This window comes from Pogonomyrmex barbatus, unplaced genomic scaffold, assembly GCF_055798465.1.
Source record: "Pogonomyrmex barbatus isolate J1 unplaced genomic scaffold, ASM5579846v1 scaffold23, whole genome shotgun sequence".
Classification (NCBI taxonomy): domain Eukaryota; kingdom Metazoa; phylum Arthropoda; class Insecta; order Hymenoptera; family Formicidae; genus Pogonomyrmex; species Pogonomyrmex barbatus.
This window is the reverse complement of record NW_028297120.1, coordinates 157,993-174,436: the sequence shown is the minus strand read 5'-3', so window position 1 is coordinate 174,436 and position 16,444 is coordinate 157,993. Positions and strand designations below refer to the sequence as shown.

Here is a 16,444-nt window from a genome sequence, read left to right as displayed (position 1 = left end):
GAGATCATTTCCACCGAAAAAGCACTTCCGCCGAATTGATCCCATTCGATAGAGTTCGTCCATTCGGCGTTTCACTACTTCTTTCGACTCGCTGCTTTCTTTCTTCCTCTCTCTCTTTCTCCCTCTCTCTCTCTCTCTCTTGGTCTCTCGCCGTCGGTACACAGGTTGCACCCGTGAAATCCACGGGCTCGTGTTTCACGGGGCCAAGCGATCGTATTTATAGATCGCTTGGTACACTCGCGAGCGCGTTGTTATTATTAGATGCGCCTTAACGAGCGTCTCCCTCGCTCTCCTTGAACCCCATCGGCGCCTCTCGTCGCGACGCTCTCTCCTCTCGAAGATGTCACTAAATCGCCTCCACCTTCGAATTTTCACCTTCTTCAACGCCACTCGACAACTTACTAGTACTTATCGGAGCAATGCTTCTTCTCACGATTCTCAATGAGATAATAGGACGATGAAGATAATCTTATCCCGCTGATGTATTTTCACATTTGCCAAACACTATGCGTCTCGAGGCAACCGAGAATCGGCACTGATTTGATCACTAAACGGTCTCCTCTGACGTGAGCTGGGATTTTGATCTTTGGAGTAAACGTTTGATAACTCACAGTCTCGTTCTCGTGTTTTCGCGTAGAACGGCTGCGCCCGAAAAATTCCACTCGGCGACGGGCCGTTTTAGCTGATTCACTCGAGAAGCATACGCCCGCGATATTTATCATCGCGGAAACACACCGGCTGCGGCTCGAGCGATCCTCTGGTGGACGCGCACGAAAGCGATTTTAATTTGACGCGTACCAGATTGTGTCTCGCCCCCAAAAGTGATTTCGATCTGCATTCGATGATCGTGATGTGGATCGCAGAGAGCGGAGCAGGCCGATTCGAGGCGGTGGATCAATGGGCCGTTCTTGTCTCTCTCGCTGCCGCGCGAGAGAGAGACACTCTCCTCACGCGCGCACCAGAAGGGACTGGCGATGCGGCGGTGTCGGCGAGGCGAGCCGAGCGCGTCATGCGCGACGTGGTGTGGATTGGCGAGGGGCGTGGCCAAGATGACAGCTGCGTGATGCGCGGCCCCATTGGCCGCTGGGCATGGCCGCGGCCACCATACCGTCGCGCCATTGGTCGCGCGCGTGCCACCAAATGAGCCTCGTTACGAACGTCCGGCACGAGCGGAGAAAAGGAAAGAGAGAGAAAGAGTGAGAAAGAGAGGGAGAGGGAAGGAGTGAGAGAGAGAGAGAGAGAGAGAGAGAGAGAGAGAGAGAGAGAGAGAGAGAGAGAGAGAGAGAGAGAGAGAGAGAGAGAGAGAGAGAGAGAGAGAGAGAGAGAGAGAGAGAGAGAGAGAGAGAGAGAGAGATGAGAGAGAGAGAGAGAGAGAGAGAGAGAGAGAGAGAGAGAGAGAGAGAGAGAGAGAGAGAGAGAGAAGAGAGAGAGAGAGAGGGAGAGAGAGAGAGAGAGAGAGAGAGAGAGAGAGAGAGAGAGAGAGAGAGAGACTGAGAAAGGGAGGGAGAGACACGCGAACGAATTGCATCCAGATCCTTGCGAGGAGCTCGTTAAATTCCGGCTTTTCTGGATGTCTACTTCTTTTAATGACGCACGCACAGCGGCAGGGCGACGCAATTTTTACGTCGATGCGTAGCAAATGTTATCTCCATGTGTAAATCTCGAAATCACGCATACGTATATGATGTATATACAGAATACGATTCTTCATCAATTATTTGCTTTTTTGTCAGCAAATCCTCGAGGAAGAAGAAAGAGAGGCAGGGAATTCTGTAAAGAGGACATTAAAAATATAGATTGAAAGAAAGAAAAAAGGGGGGAGACATATGTTATCCTTACAGATTGATGTTTAGTTTTAATTTATTGCAGATTTATATATATATATATATATATATATATATATATATATAAGTGTATGTATATGTGAAATAGTAATACATTTTGCGGATCAGAAAGCAAATTTCAGATTACGTCATTTGGCAAATTCATGCGGCATATCGTTCGTGAGATTAATAGCGTTGTGACGTCTATCACGCTAGAAGCATTGTTTGAATCGAATGCGTGCTCTACCGTAGCATTGTTATTTATTCATTATGCAAGTTACGAGGAAAAGCACATACCTATCGTAGGAAAATAAATGAAGAAAGCATTAAAAACTCTCGTTATTAGCGTCGACTTATTTGTACTTGCTAAGAGAAAAGAGTGGAGAAAAGAAGGTAGGAGTGTGAGACAGAAAGAGAGAGAGAGAGAGAGAGAGAGAGAGAGAGAGAGAGAGAGAGAGAGAGAGAGAGAGAGAGAGAGAGAGAGAGAGAGAGAGAGAGAGAGAGAGAGAGAGAGAGAGAGAGAGAGAGAGAGAGAGAGAGAGAGAAAGAGGAAAAAAGAAAGGGAGAGAAAGAAGAGGAGGAGGAGGGAGGGGGAGGAGATAGAGAGCAACGGCTTATTCTTCCCCGGGGAAAAATCGATTTATAGCACTCGCGGGGCTTATGAACGCCCCCGCGAAAGAAAGGTACGTCGCTTAGAAGCTACTTACAACAGAAGTTGGATAAAGTTTCATGGACAGAGCGCTTGCGTTTTTATGTTACTTAAGGCACCACACGCTCGTCGTCGGGCTGGAATAACACACGTCGCGCAGTCTCCCCCGTTAAAGCGAAATCGCCGACACCGAACGATTTAGCGAAAGAAAGCAGCGATGGCACATCGCCCGGCGACGCGCCCCTACGTTGAACGTTCGCGATCTTACGAGAGCCTTTTCCGAGAGGATAGAAGAAAATTTGTAAAACACAACGTAAACATATGAGATGTGATATATTTTAATTCTAAAATTTTGCACAAAGAACTATCTTACAAAACACACTACTGGTTGTTGGTGGTTCGCTTGAGATATTCAGGTTTTCCTTCTGCATTATTTTTTCAATTTATATAATAAAAATATAAATTTATTTTGCACATTATTTTGCTATTATTTATTACTGCTAAAGTAAAATACGTATAAAGTTTTTTTTGCAGGTTTTTTTTTTTATAAAAATACATATACACAAGATATGGGAGTTATGATGCAAGAAAAACGATTGTGACTAAACACTTTTATATTATTTTTTTAGGAGTTTTTCTCTGAATTTTTGAGAACACGTTCAGTTGCCTAAAAACAATGGGTTAGTGTATGTGTGAAGCATGTGTGTACGGAAGATAGCTTGACTTGGGCTACATAGGACTGACAGTGATTGACTCTTCTGACTATTGAAAAGCTACCGTGGACCATAAGTCTTCCGTCTTTTCCGTATTTTGCTTTACTAAACGATGCTTGAATTTGAAAAAAAAAAACAAATTTGCGGGAAGACAGTTTTTTGAAAATTTACATTTGTCATTTTCAATTCTGACATTTTCCAGATTGCAGATGTATCATGCATTGCAAAACGCTCTCTCTCGAATTCAAATTTCTATCGCGTTGCATTATAACAATACATTTTGAACTATGCATAATCAGTAGGGAAAAATTGGAATTAAATCTTTTTCTTAAAAAAAGATTTGATTCCGAATAAATCACACGTAACGTAGAATTTTGCATTCGTTGCGATGCTCCGACGGCGATGCAATGCCGACGGATGCAATGTATAAATTCAAACGGGTAACCAATCTTCTCAATTATGATCTTTTTTTACATGGTGTTAACAATATTGATAAACCTATACAAGATGACGAAGAGCGAGTCTGTAATTATCTTATCTATAGATAGTGCTTGATTTGAACGAAACCTGCGTTATGCAATAATTCACAATACTTATTAAATCTGTCGCGTCGGATTATATAATTTAACAACATTGCGCAATAAGAGACGTTGATGTCCGTTGCGCGGATTTCTTTCGAGAACCGCACAATCGATCCTTGAGGAAAAAAAAATCCCAGCGTTACGAGAACGGAATTGATACATTTTATTCGAATTGTATACGCCTCTCTGCCACCCGTCGCGTCGTCATTCATCCTCGATATACGGATGCCAGCGTTTTGTGGTCCACGATGAAGCCGTTGACACCATAATGTGACGTCTAAGGAACCCTCCCAGCACTCATCCTAAAGAGCCACGAAATCAACCGTTCGATCTTGCTGATGGGACAAGATTCGCATTCGTTATGATGCCCTCATCGTCACTTTACTTTGCGCGCCTGATCGAGTACGATGTAAACAGTTTCGTTAAATAGAAATTGAAACGAAAATTGAAGAGTAAAGGTGTAGTACGCAGTGCGTATAAATAATTGCGTATAAACAAGTGCGTATAAATAACTGCAGATTTTTTAAAATAAATTTAAGCGTATGTGATATTAGTAGAACTATCATTTAGGAAATCGAAAGAATGCTAATAACATACACAACACACACACACACACACACACACACACACACACACACACACACACACGCACACGTTATTAGCATTCTTTTATATATATATATATATAATGTAATCAAATTTAAAAATAATAAGTAAAAAATATATAAATAAGAAAATATATAATTATAACTTATATCTTTTTCTCACTTATTTTAAGCGTGGTAAAAATTTGGCAAGATAGAAAAACATTATACAAAATTTTATTGATAAAGAAAAGTAAGTTTTGATTAAAATAGATTAGTGTAATCAGTATTTAATTAAGAAATGATGAGAATTAAATGATGTTAAATGATTACAAATTGTTAGTCTGAGCTTATTAAAGGGATGATGACAAAGGTTACAAAATAATAAATAATTGTAAAAATGTAGCGCAAAAGTTTGAAGAAATTTTGGCACTGGACAAATTTTAACAGCTCAACTTTGAACTCTTGACATTTCGCGCGATCGTTACGGCATAACGCGCATAGCGCGACTTTATTTTAATCCGCATTCGCACATATTTGCGTGCACTTATTACATGCGCTTGATCATTATTTCAGCGTTACGGTGTCCGCATCCTCTCCGCAGGGTGCACCGCAGCGCGCATTGACATTGATTCCCTTTGTCGGGGTGCACGAGGGTGAACACGGTCGCGAGAAGGACGGTTGCGTAACAATGCGAAAACGCAAGAGAGCATCCGACGGAAAGCGTCGTATCGCATTCCCATAAGTGGCAGCGGGAATAATCCCGCAGAGACGTCCTCACGTTCCCTACCTTTCGTCCCGCGTTTCAACCCCCTCGTTCCGCGTCACAATCCCGGCTCGCGCGCTCCTTCTCGCTCTTACCGCGAAACGAAGGGAGAGGCGCATACAGGTATATAGGTGCGTACACCGGAGGATGAAGAGCGGCATGCTCGCGGTGCCCTGTGGTGAGGACTGAATAACTCGTAATTGGGCCTCCTGGTCCACCGCCATTCACCGCCTCCGTCGAGCTACAAAGACGTGCTCGTGAAGGAGCACAAGCGTCCCGAAAAAGCGCCTCGCATTCGCGTTTCGTACTCGTACGACGACTCGCGTCCGTCCTCCGGGGAGTAATCGACGATCGTCCGATCGTGTTATATCGGAGAGAGTAATTTTATCTTATCGTCCACAGAGTGAAGCCTAGTTAAGTAATATCTGGGAATGGATCGACTATCGGTTCATAGGCGAGGTGATGTCACACGGAGTAATTGATTACTTGTACTTAGAGTACAATCAGGATTGTGATATTCCTGACTAGGGATAAGATACATTCGACATGACTGTACATTTATTAACGTTATTACATGTTTACACGCGAGGAAGATACATTGTCATGAAAAAAATTACGTGTTCTTATAGACTTCACTATATCTGAAAGAGACAAACGCAAACATTTTCTTAAGCAGATTTAAAAAAGATAAAACGACATGCAGATAAAATCAGAAGTGTTTGTTGCGTGTCTTTTTTTTAAAGATATTATTTATGATAGAGTGTAAGATAATAATAAAAGAAGTTTCTTTGTATTACCTACATATTAAATTGTTCTCTATCTTTATTTTTCGCATATTTAAGTGATGATTCGGAGATCGCTCGATTGTGGCACAATCATAATCAAGCATAATCATCGTCTTCTTCTTCTTCTTTATTCTCCTCCTTCTCATTTTCTATTTCAATATAATTCGGCAATTCATCCCCTTGAATAAAATCGTCGCTATTCGCAAAACAGTTCTGAGCCGTCTTATCATGACCTTTAGTTCGTTCGATAACAAAATCATCCTTATAATTTGGATTCGCGGTAGAAAACGATCGATCAAACATCAGATTGAACAATTCGACATTCCTGTAATTACATCGTATGAAATAATTCTTTGCTGCAAGCAAATAACAAATGATCTCAAGTATAGCTATGATAAAATATGACGGATTATTGCGTCGAATCCCAATGATATAAATTATAGAAAGAGAATTACTATAATCAGATCATAAAAGTTATTAGACACGTTAAATTCGTAAAAAAGATTACACAGAAATAAGAATGACGATATAATAACAGTGTCACTCTAACCGGAAATAATCTTGTTAATTCAATAATCAACTATTAATAGATATAGTATAGTAATAATATTTATAAATAAATTTTTATAGTATTTGTTTTATTAATAATTATTATACTTTTAATTAGATTGATAGAACATCAATCTTATTTAATTAATAATATTAAACATTTAATTAGATTGAACATCATTTTTTCCCATCGTGTATTCTCCCTGAATTAATTAATCTTAAAGTTTCGAAAACGTTGTTAAGGACGGAAGCAAAATTAAAAAGGTACTAACTTGGCAATAAATGGAATCTGACTATTGATAATGTTAGATTTGATATTGAGCGATTTGAATAAGGCAGAAACGATCGAGTCATTTAGCGTATTTGTAAACTTCTTTTTTTGTTCTTCACACGAACTGATCGTCGGATCTAAGCCGGTCGGCTGATATTCTATGGAAACCATCTTGGTTTTAGCATTTTTTTTCTGTTTTTCTTTTTTAAGGATTTTTTTGCATTCTTCTATCTCTTTAAACTCGCGATCTGTCTGTTCTTTTATTTGTGCCTTTTTATCTTTTGGCTTTTTATCTTTTGGCTTTTTATCTGCAAGAAGATATTAAATAATCATAATTAATTAAAAATATGGTATAATGATGCTTCTCTCTTCTTATAAAATATAATATAAAAATAGAAAAAAAAAGAACTTCAGAACTCAATCATTATAGAATTTACCTTTTGTAGTACATGATTTTATTGATGGTTTCGTTAGTCTCTCTATCAGTTTCTCGTCTGCAATGAAAATATAAAATATAATATAAAAATAGAAAAAAAAAGAACTTCAGAACTCAATCATTATAGAATTTACCTTTTGTAGTACATGATTTTATTGATGGTTTCGTTGGTCTCTCTATCAGTTTCTCGTCTGCAATGAAAATATAAAATATAATATAAAAATAGAAAAAAAAAGAACTTCAGAACTCAATCATTATAGAATTTACCTTTTGTAGTACATGATTTTATCGATGGTTTCGTTGGTTTCTCTATCAGTTTCTCGTCTGCAATGAAAATATAAAATATAATATAAAAATAGAAAAAAAAAAGAACTTCAGAACTCAATCATTATAGAATTTACCTTTTGTAGTACATGATTTTATTGATGGTTTCTCTATCATCAGTTTCTCGTCTGCAATGAAAATATAAAATTTATTTAAAAATATAATAAAAACGCTAATGAACTAACTGCTGTACACTTTTTCATAAATTACAAAAGGGTTTGAAAATATATTACGTAATCTTTTTATATTTATACATATAAAAAAATATAATACAATAATATAACATATAATAAACCTATTTTAAATGCTTTCTTTCTGTTGGCACAGTATTTCTCGTGATTGGTGGGTTCACGTAATTTCTTATCTTTCTCTTTTTGCTGACTGCAGGTTTGCATTTTCTTAATAGGTTTCTTTCTCGATATACACTTAGCTGGACCTTTCACGCATTTTTTTTCTTTTTTCTTAGTTTTACACTTTTGCTTTCGTTTCTCGCAAATCTGTTTTAGTTCCTCTTCGCTTTTGTTACAACTAGCATAAAATCTCTGTGTTGTTTTGCTAATGTTCGTATCAAGAATATCAGGAATCGAAGTGAAGAAAGAGTTAAGATTCCACGGGATGGGAAATATCGATTGCTGCGAGTAATACCGTTTTTCCTTTCCTTTGCGGCAGCTTTCATTACTGGCTCGGGAAGAATTTTTTCTCCGACTGTCGAATCGCTTTCGATCGCTTTCGGTGCAGTTTCGCCTCTCTTTTTCGATGGTGTCACGCTTTTCGCACTGTTTCTCATATTTTGATTCACAATTCTTTTCCTTCTTTTCATTCTTTTCCTTCATCGAATCGCACCGTTTGTGTGACCGCCGTGCTAATAGTCAATGTATCGAAATGTTAAGTATAAAAGTATAAGTATAGAAGTATAAAAGTATACAGAGAGGACGATTTCTTTGGATTGGAATAAATTTTATTAGATTCCAAGAAATTAATTTTTTTAAATAGTCCAAACAAATCAATTGTTGATTCAACAAATTTGATTGTTTGGTTTCTCAAATAATAAATAAATTTATTTTAAATAAAATACTTATTTAATAAATTGTTTGAAGAAATAATGTTATTTTTGTTATATATTATATTGTTTCAACAATATTAAAGAATCTTTTTCCTTCATTGTAACAATATTTAATTTAGCCAAACAAAATATTATTTAATTTAAAGATAAATTTTATTTCTTTTAAATAATGTTGTGTGTTCTTTTTATCAAACAATATAGCACATTCTACAAAACAACAAAACTCTTAATTCAACAAAGTGATGTTTAATATAAAATTATGTTGTTTAAGTTAAATAAATTCAAGTCAAACAAATAGAATTGCTAAATCTAAATTAGTCTTTTTCTCAGTGTACGACGAAAGAAAAATTAGGGAAAAGAGTTAGATAATAAAATAGAAAAAAAAAAATATAAAATTATACAGCAAGTAAGATAAAAATTGTAGCAAAATTGAAAAATAGACAAATCGATAGAGATAAGATAAGACTAAATTGGATGATAGCAACAATAATTTTTGTCCACTTATCTACAATGCCCTGAATGTACGAGTAATATTAATTTCACATTGGATGAATATTAAATTATATTTGAATATATCTTAAACGTTCTATGTAATGTTGTAGCAATAATTATGCAGTTTTATGTTACTTTTGCTACATTTTGTGCTGATATCCTGCGAACATTTGGAATTTCTCGATTGTCGATCCTTTGACAATGCTCGTTTTTTCGTATCGCACTTTTGACGATCCTCAGGACATCGATTATCTTTCCAAGTGCACGGTATCCGCTCTTTTAGTTCGGGACACGTGTAATGTTTGGATTCTGTCCTCTGTCGGTTTTTACAAGCGTCATCTTGGGATGAGATACAATTTCGGTCGACCGAATTTTTCCGCCGCGAGCGCGTTTTCCCGCAGATATTTTTGTTCTCGACACGACGACAGTCCTTTGCAACCTTCTGAGAACACGAACCGTAGTCTTTGATCTTTCCTTCGACTTTCGATCGCGATTTATCGTCCTCGCAGTCGACGGATTTTTCCGACCTTGAAGCGTCGCAGGAAAATTGCAGTTTTGCCAGGGAACCGTAGCCTACGATTGATAATCTCTCGTTGAAGGTAAAATATTTAATTCGCTAATATAAAGGTGAATTAGATTTAAAACTATTATTCTTATTACATTTTTACTGATAAATTATATTAGATTACTTAATCTGCATTGATTAAATGCATATAACGAGGGCAGATTAAAGGATTACATGTAAGTACAAATTTAATAAATTGAGAAATTATTATCGAGAAGGAAAAATACCTGAATGTGATCGCGTGCTTTTCAAGCGAATAACTGATGCATTCGCGTTCAAATCTTTTATAGAATTTTTAATCGTTCGTACAGATTTCTGAATCGCGGTGCAACTTTTTGAGGAGAAAATGCGACGCGATATAGAAGGTAGACACGACAAGGGACTTCGAGATTCTTGATTTCTTGAACTTCCGGAATGAGCTAATTGATCAAATCGAGACGACTCATACGCGCTTTCTTCTTGTCTCATTGTCCGAAAATCGGAAGTGAAGAAATGATGGTCATCACGTTTTATTACGTCATTCTCAATTTTAGAGATCTTCCAAGCGCGATATGATCGTTTTACAGAGGAATATTCTGACAGAACGTCGCGTGGAATTTCTATAAATTTTAGATAATGTTTCGTAAAATTCAACATTTTAATATATATGATAATTAAATTCATGGAATTTCTCTTTACCTATTTTTGCATGCGATTTCGCTGTATTTTTTATACATTTTTGCGTTTTCATTATTACACTCGATTCCTGCATTGTTTTAAATAAAGATGGCAATGGTTTAGAGACGATTGCAGGCGTTTGCAAGTTACAAATAATTTGTAAAAATTGTGGAATCTGTTGCGTCATCGTGCTCGAAAAAAGATTTCTCTGCATGTAAGTTCGAGATTCCGGAGATTGCGATGAGTCATATTTTCGTAAATGTTGATTATGTTGTAATTGTTGCTGCTTGATTTCTGATGTTTCTAATTTCGACTTTACGAAAAATGGAGAATCCATATTTTTCGGAGCGATGCAATTTGGCAAATCATCAGTCCATATTTGCGTAATCATACGATTAATTTTGGATTTTTTATTTTTTTGAAGCATAAAAATTACTTTTGAATTGCGATTATTAGCAACCGTCACATTGTTATCATTTTCTATAAAGCTGTTATCATCAGTCTGGCTATTTGAAAACATCTGATGATATGACTTCCTTCTAGACATTGAATTTCCACTTATCAATTCATTGAATTTGATGAGAGGCTTTAACATCTCAGAACATATTATTTCCGTATTCGTTTTAGAATGCAAAAAGTGCATAGGAAATTGAAAATTGGTAGTTATTGCAGTGATTTCAGGTAAAGCCATCCATGTTGTATAAATAGATTCCAGATTGTTAGAGATTGTTGATAAATTAATTTGCCTGCTCTCATAAACATTTTTCTTCTTGCGAGAAAATTTTAGAAACCTCAAAAGGCAGCACTTAAATGTATTCAAGGACAGGTGTGTTTCATGCTAATTTATTATAAAGAAACAAATTATTCAAAAAGCATAATTTAATATTAAATTAATCGAATTGAATATTAAACACGATTGGGTTATTTATGTTAAACTTAAAATAATTCTTATTTTTATGTATATCTTTTAATTTGCAAATTAGTCTTGATATCAAAATCAATGCAAATTACAACTTGTTAAAAATATACATTATTTATAACCAACAAATAATTTTTTTGAAACGAGTTGATACCCGCAAAGATTTAGTAGCCAAAATGTGTGATAAATCTTGCAATGCCCATATCCTGAATCCGCTCATTTTGTTTCGTAGTTATGACATTTAATTAAAATAGCGTAAGACGTAATCCACTTGAAATTTTGAGGGTTTGCAATACCAGAGAATTTTGTTATAAGTGTCAGGATTGATCTGAAGCTTTAATATATCGTTTTGAAAATAGCATTGCGTTCAACAATCGACAGTCGATTGCGCGAATATCAAAACACCCACTGATAAAATAACCCAAATTGAAAGACTCTCATGGCAGAATCTCATATTTCCTAAACGATACTGGACACACGCTGAATATAAATAGCACACATAAAAGTAATATATATATATATTATAAAAATAATATATAAATTATTGTAACAAATAACAACAATAATGTATGCATGCACATGATAATTTTATATTATTTTTTCAATGATCGGCTGCGAGCCGATTATCATTGGAAAATATCGGTTACAGAATTTTCTGACGAAAAACCGCATCATTGCGTATTCGCGCCTTTGAAAAATTGAAAAATCTTATTATGCGGAAAAATCTGATCAGACGTCGGTCGAATATGTGTAATATAATATTTGCACTCGCCGCAGTTTTTAATGTGATATAACGCAATGCTCGTCGCGCGAACGAGTTTAATGATCAGCGAACGTGACTCTACGCTTGCTGGCGTTTGCTTTTCTTCCTCCGCGAGCCTTGACCTTCTTGGATTGAAATGCGAATTTTAAAGTTTCGAGATGCTCGCTAGATTCTTCCTTCGCAAGCTCGTTGCCGTCTCTCGTGCTATTATTGGACGTGGCCTGTTGCAACGAACTCCAAAATTCACTCTGTGCACACAGTTATTATTTCATTTGCGATTATAATTAAAATTAAAAATTTACAATTATGATTTATTTATTTATTAAATTTTAAAAATTTACAACTGTATGATTTATTAACTATTTATAATTTATAAATCGTTAATAAATTGTGATTTATAATTTATTAACAATTTATGAATTAGAGTCGATACGATTTATTTGATTATTATTATGTAAGGATTATTATGTAAGGATATTTATACTTTAGTAAGGAAAGATCACTCTTTACATATTCATTATTTACTTGGCATCGAGAGATGGAAGTTGACTGGTCCGGATTTTGTTTTGATGGTCGCGCGGTAGACGAACTTCTATCCAGCAGAATTCGCTCTTGGTCGTTCTCCATTGATCGAGGATCGAGCGAAACGGATCCCATAACTTCGTCTTGCTACTGCCGCAGGCATGCACCTTCGAGATGTATATAAAAAGTTATTATAGAACATGATTTAAAGTAGAGTAAAGTTTATTAAGATAGAATTTAGGATGTAGGAATTTACCGATGTAGCGTTTTCGGAAGTAGAGAGTAATCTACTTTTTAAATTCTTAAAAGTAGAAAGCAGTTTACACGATATGTATATCTTATTTTTGTTCATATCAGTTTATGACATCTATATATAATTTGTATAAAATAATTCTTTCCTCAGAGGGGAAAATTTATAATTCTTTTATAACCAAAAAGAACATTTTACGTCATTACGTTTTTACATTGCGAAACAGATTACGATCGGTATTTCGAGATGTAAATCTTTATCGCTCATTTACTTTTCTATGAATATTTTCATTGAAAGTATTATAAAGCATAATTTAAATTCTCAAGAAGACAGCAAGATTTAATACATAATATATAATATAATTAACATATAATTATATACAATATTTATATATATTTAGTATATAATATATAATTATATATAATATTTATATATAATATATATTTAATATATATATATATATATATATATATATATATATATATATATATTTATATAACATTTATATATAACATTTAATATATAATTTAATTTATAATTTTCTTATAGATATCCGCATTTTTTATTCGTTTGCTTATATCTATTCCAATTAAAGGACTTGTCCGCAGACAAGTAGAATATATGAATACATATGCATTTACATTATCGTACATATATTCTACTTGTCTGAGCATACCGTTGTAATCACCTCATTGCACAATACCGTTCGTCCAAAGTCGAGTGCATCCACGAAGCGTTACTTAATCCGTAATAAGGATGTTGCAGAACTTGGAACTTGGTCTACGTCGTTTCCAACCACATTAACGAGCCAAGTTCTTGTTGTTGACGGCTGATACTCGCGAGGAGTAATTTAAGCGCGCACTTTGTTGCAGGCGGTGCAACACAGTTAATGAGTAGAATTGGCGAAGCAGTTCGCCAAAGCATTAGAACGAGAGTACGAAGTTGCACGAGCAAGTTTCGTACCGAACAGGACAGCGAGGGGTTGAAAAAAAAAGCGAGCGTGCTCTCATATCCTCCATAATATAATCATATCACTGTTATCATAATGTAATCATCAAAAACAAATCTCTTTCAAATTGACATTTCCAGATTAATTAATAGTAATAAAGCGAGTGGCAGTAAAATTTATTAATAAACGAATTTGTGATGTCGATAATAATCGATTTTACCTCGTTGAAATTGAACAAATTGAACTCGCGATAAATTCGGCGAAGAATTATTATGCGACGATTACGTGATACGCTCTATCAGGGAAGTCAGGGAACCAACAAAATTTTATTTGACTCGCGTATTTCAATGTCCGACTGCGCGATTTAACGTTCGCGATACGACGGCAATCAATTTTACTTAATGAACACCGCCCGTTCGCGCGCGCGCGCGCGCGCGCGCGCGCGCAAAACGAGTGCACTTCTCTATGGACGCCTCGAGTTCGATTAATTCGAAACAAAGTTAAAGTCAGGTGACGTCCAGCCGGCAGCGCGAACGAGCGCAATCGAGCGAGTACAGGCGAGTAACGTAATACGGAGTCAGACTACCCGAGCGATCTGACAGCCGGCTCGGCTCGACACAAAATCGGCCGGCGCATCCGATCGTTCGGGGCACACAGCCCGAATTGTACGAGGCAACGTAAATTAAATTACAAATAAATTTCACATGACGCACCGAGCCAAAGCGTTATTACAAATAGGTTTGAAGAATAATAATGTAATCTGGTACACAAGAGCGCCTGTACCTGTACAATTAAACGATCGCGCCGACGAGTATATCAGTAACGAAATTACTAATTAACGTAAATAATATGACAGTAAATTAATATATTTTGTTATTTGTGTACGTAATTAAGAGAATCCGTGACAAAAAAAGTGTTGTAAATAGTATTAATTGTAAATAGTATTAAATGGCGCGCGTATTCCGTATTACCAAATATATTATTAATTGTCATAAAGAATGATAATATCGATTAATTGTGATAAATATTTCTCTTCAATGATTAGAATCTTAACTTATTCTGTTGGGTCTGGTGATAAGTCAGGTCTGGTTTTAACTCAGTTCTAATAAAGTTTAAATTGCTAAAATTACTTTATAATATATCTTGTGTATAATGCATGTAATAATATATTATATTAGAGAGACCCGATTACGCAATGTTTCGACCGAGAAGAGCCGGGTTTCATTGGAGCATGCTCTGTGGAAGAGACAAACGTCAGTGGCGAACAGATCGATTGTTCGCGTCCATGGAAACCACGGTTGGACCAATGCGAAGAGGCTACTCTCCTTTTTGGACAGGCGCATCTGCCTTTTCCACCCACGCGGCCTCTAACCAATATATTATAATTTATTTATTTATATATAATTAATTTTATATAATAATCTCTATATATATGTAATTTTTCAAATGCATCAAGTGCGCTTTATTTTTATTTTTATATAATATCGCAAATCTCTTATTTAAAAGATTTTGTTACCCTTAGGTAACTGATTTTATTAATCATTATATACACACACATATATATATATATATATATATTTAGTATATATATCCATATAAACTGTATATTTCATCCCATTTCATCACATTTCAAATTTTATTAACAGATAATAATAAAATTTCATGAAACATGTAGCTTGTCAAATGTCAATTAAACGATGACTTAAAAAAAAATCATCAATTTGTTCGGTAATATTCACAAGTACTAGTGTATTAATTAATAAAATATAAATTGCATAATACACATTAAATTGTCGTAATACAATTGAGGAGAGAGAGAGAGAGAGAAAGATGAACCAGACTGTTAAACCAGTTTACGCGTCGTAAAAGAAAGGAAAGAGGGCGGAGCAACTTCTCGCACCCTTAGCTCCCCGACGAGACTTCCTTGTTGTTTGCATAACTCATAAATTGCGACGGAGCATAGGCACACGGCAGGATGCATCACGATGCAAAAATGCCGCGTAATCTACTGCCGCTTGTGGGCGTGAGTATCGGAGCAAGAGTCAGAGCCATACTCGGAAGCGCATAAATCTTTCGGCACGACTTCCGGCTTTCCCGTCCTCGAGGGCTCATCGAAAGGAAGAAACGATAATTAACTCTCGGTTCTCTCATGAAAATTAAATTCTATTTCTTCGAGCAGGTTTGCTCGATTTTCAACGTGCCGACGACGTGGTCGAAAAAATGTAATGTAATTTTATTTGAAAATTATACATTTTTAGCACGCGGTAATTTCACGCAACTTAAAGTCGTACGCGATAAACAAAATAAAAAAATATAGTACAACAAAATAAAACAGAAGCACATGATAAACCGAGATAAATTTCAAATGATAAAATAATGAATAGCATTGCTCAACAGGATTGGATCTTAGGTATCCTAATTTTTCATTTTTCTTAATATAAATTCAATTATAGGATACCAATCCTGTCGAGGACCGTCTATTATCTTATCGTTTAAAACAGAAGTGATATTTTTGTGCAAAAAGTGAAATATCATGAGTTATTTATTGGAACGTACGTAATATTACAACTTTTGACATTTCACGTAGACTCATTAATTTTACGAAGCATATATATATTCGCGCTTCGATATTACAATTTGACGCGTATCGTCATCTAATTGCTGTCCCCCTCAATCATTATCCTCATTACACAGACGGACGAGATAAAACACAGACTCTTTTCGCGTTTGCGCGCGAGACAAACGATGTTGCATCGTTTAGAGTTAAAATAATGGCAAAGTCG

The 16,444-nt window shown here is 35.7% G+C and overlaps 1 protein-coding gene and 1 long non-coding RNA gene across 2 annotated transcripts; both read right to left on the bottom strand.

Annotated features, from left to right (window-relative positions):
- Positions 1-5,634: 5,634 nt before the first annotated feature.
- LOC105430722 (uncharacterized) lies at positions 5,635-10,944 on the bottom strand. Its single transcript, XM_089078563.1, has 9 exons — positions 9,829-10,944; positions 9,134-9,609; positions 7,739-8,347; positions 7,653-7,675; positions 7,559-7,609; positions 7,292-7,395; positions 7,159-7,215; positions 6,723-7,029; positions 5,635-6,226 (listed from the first exon to the last, which is right to left on the bottom strand). Exons 1-9 carry the CDS (start codon positions 10,262-10,264, stop codon positions 5,998-6,000), a joined length of 2,292 nt encoding a protein of 763 aa, XP_088934689.1. The 5' UTR covers positions 10,265-10,944; the 3' UTR covers positions 5,635-5,997.
- A 733-nt stretch (positions 10,945-11,677) lies between these two features.
- On the bottom strand, positions 11,678-14,291 carry LOC105430713 (uncharacterized). The gene is made up of 3 exons (XR_016139593.1): positions 13,401-14,291; positions 12,466-12,629; positions 11,678-12,188 (listed from the first exon to the last, which is right to left on the bottom strand). It is a non-coding gene; the product is annotated as an uncharacterized LOC105430713 (long non-coding RNA).
- Positions 14,292-16,444: the final 2,153 nt, after the last annotated feature.

Coding starts and splice junctions, on each gene's coding strand:
- LOC105430722 (XM_089078563.1), bottom strand. CDS start 10,264: ATGAATTTAATTATCATATATATTAAAATGTTGAATTTTACGAAACAT. Junction 7,030..7,158: donor AAAATCATGTACTACAAAAG/GTAAATTCTATA, acceptor ATCTTCTTGCAG/ATAAAAAGCCAAAAGATAAA. Junction 6,227..6,722: donor CAGATTCCATTTATTGCCAA/GTTAGTACCTTT, acceptor ATGTAATTACAG/GAATGTCGAATTGTTCAATC.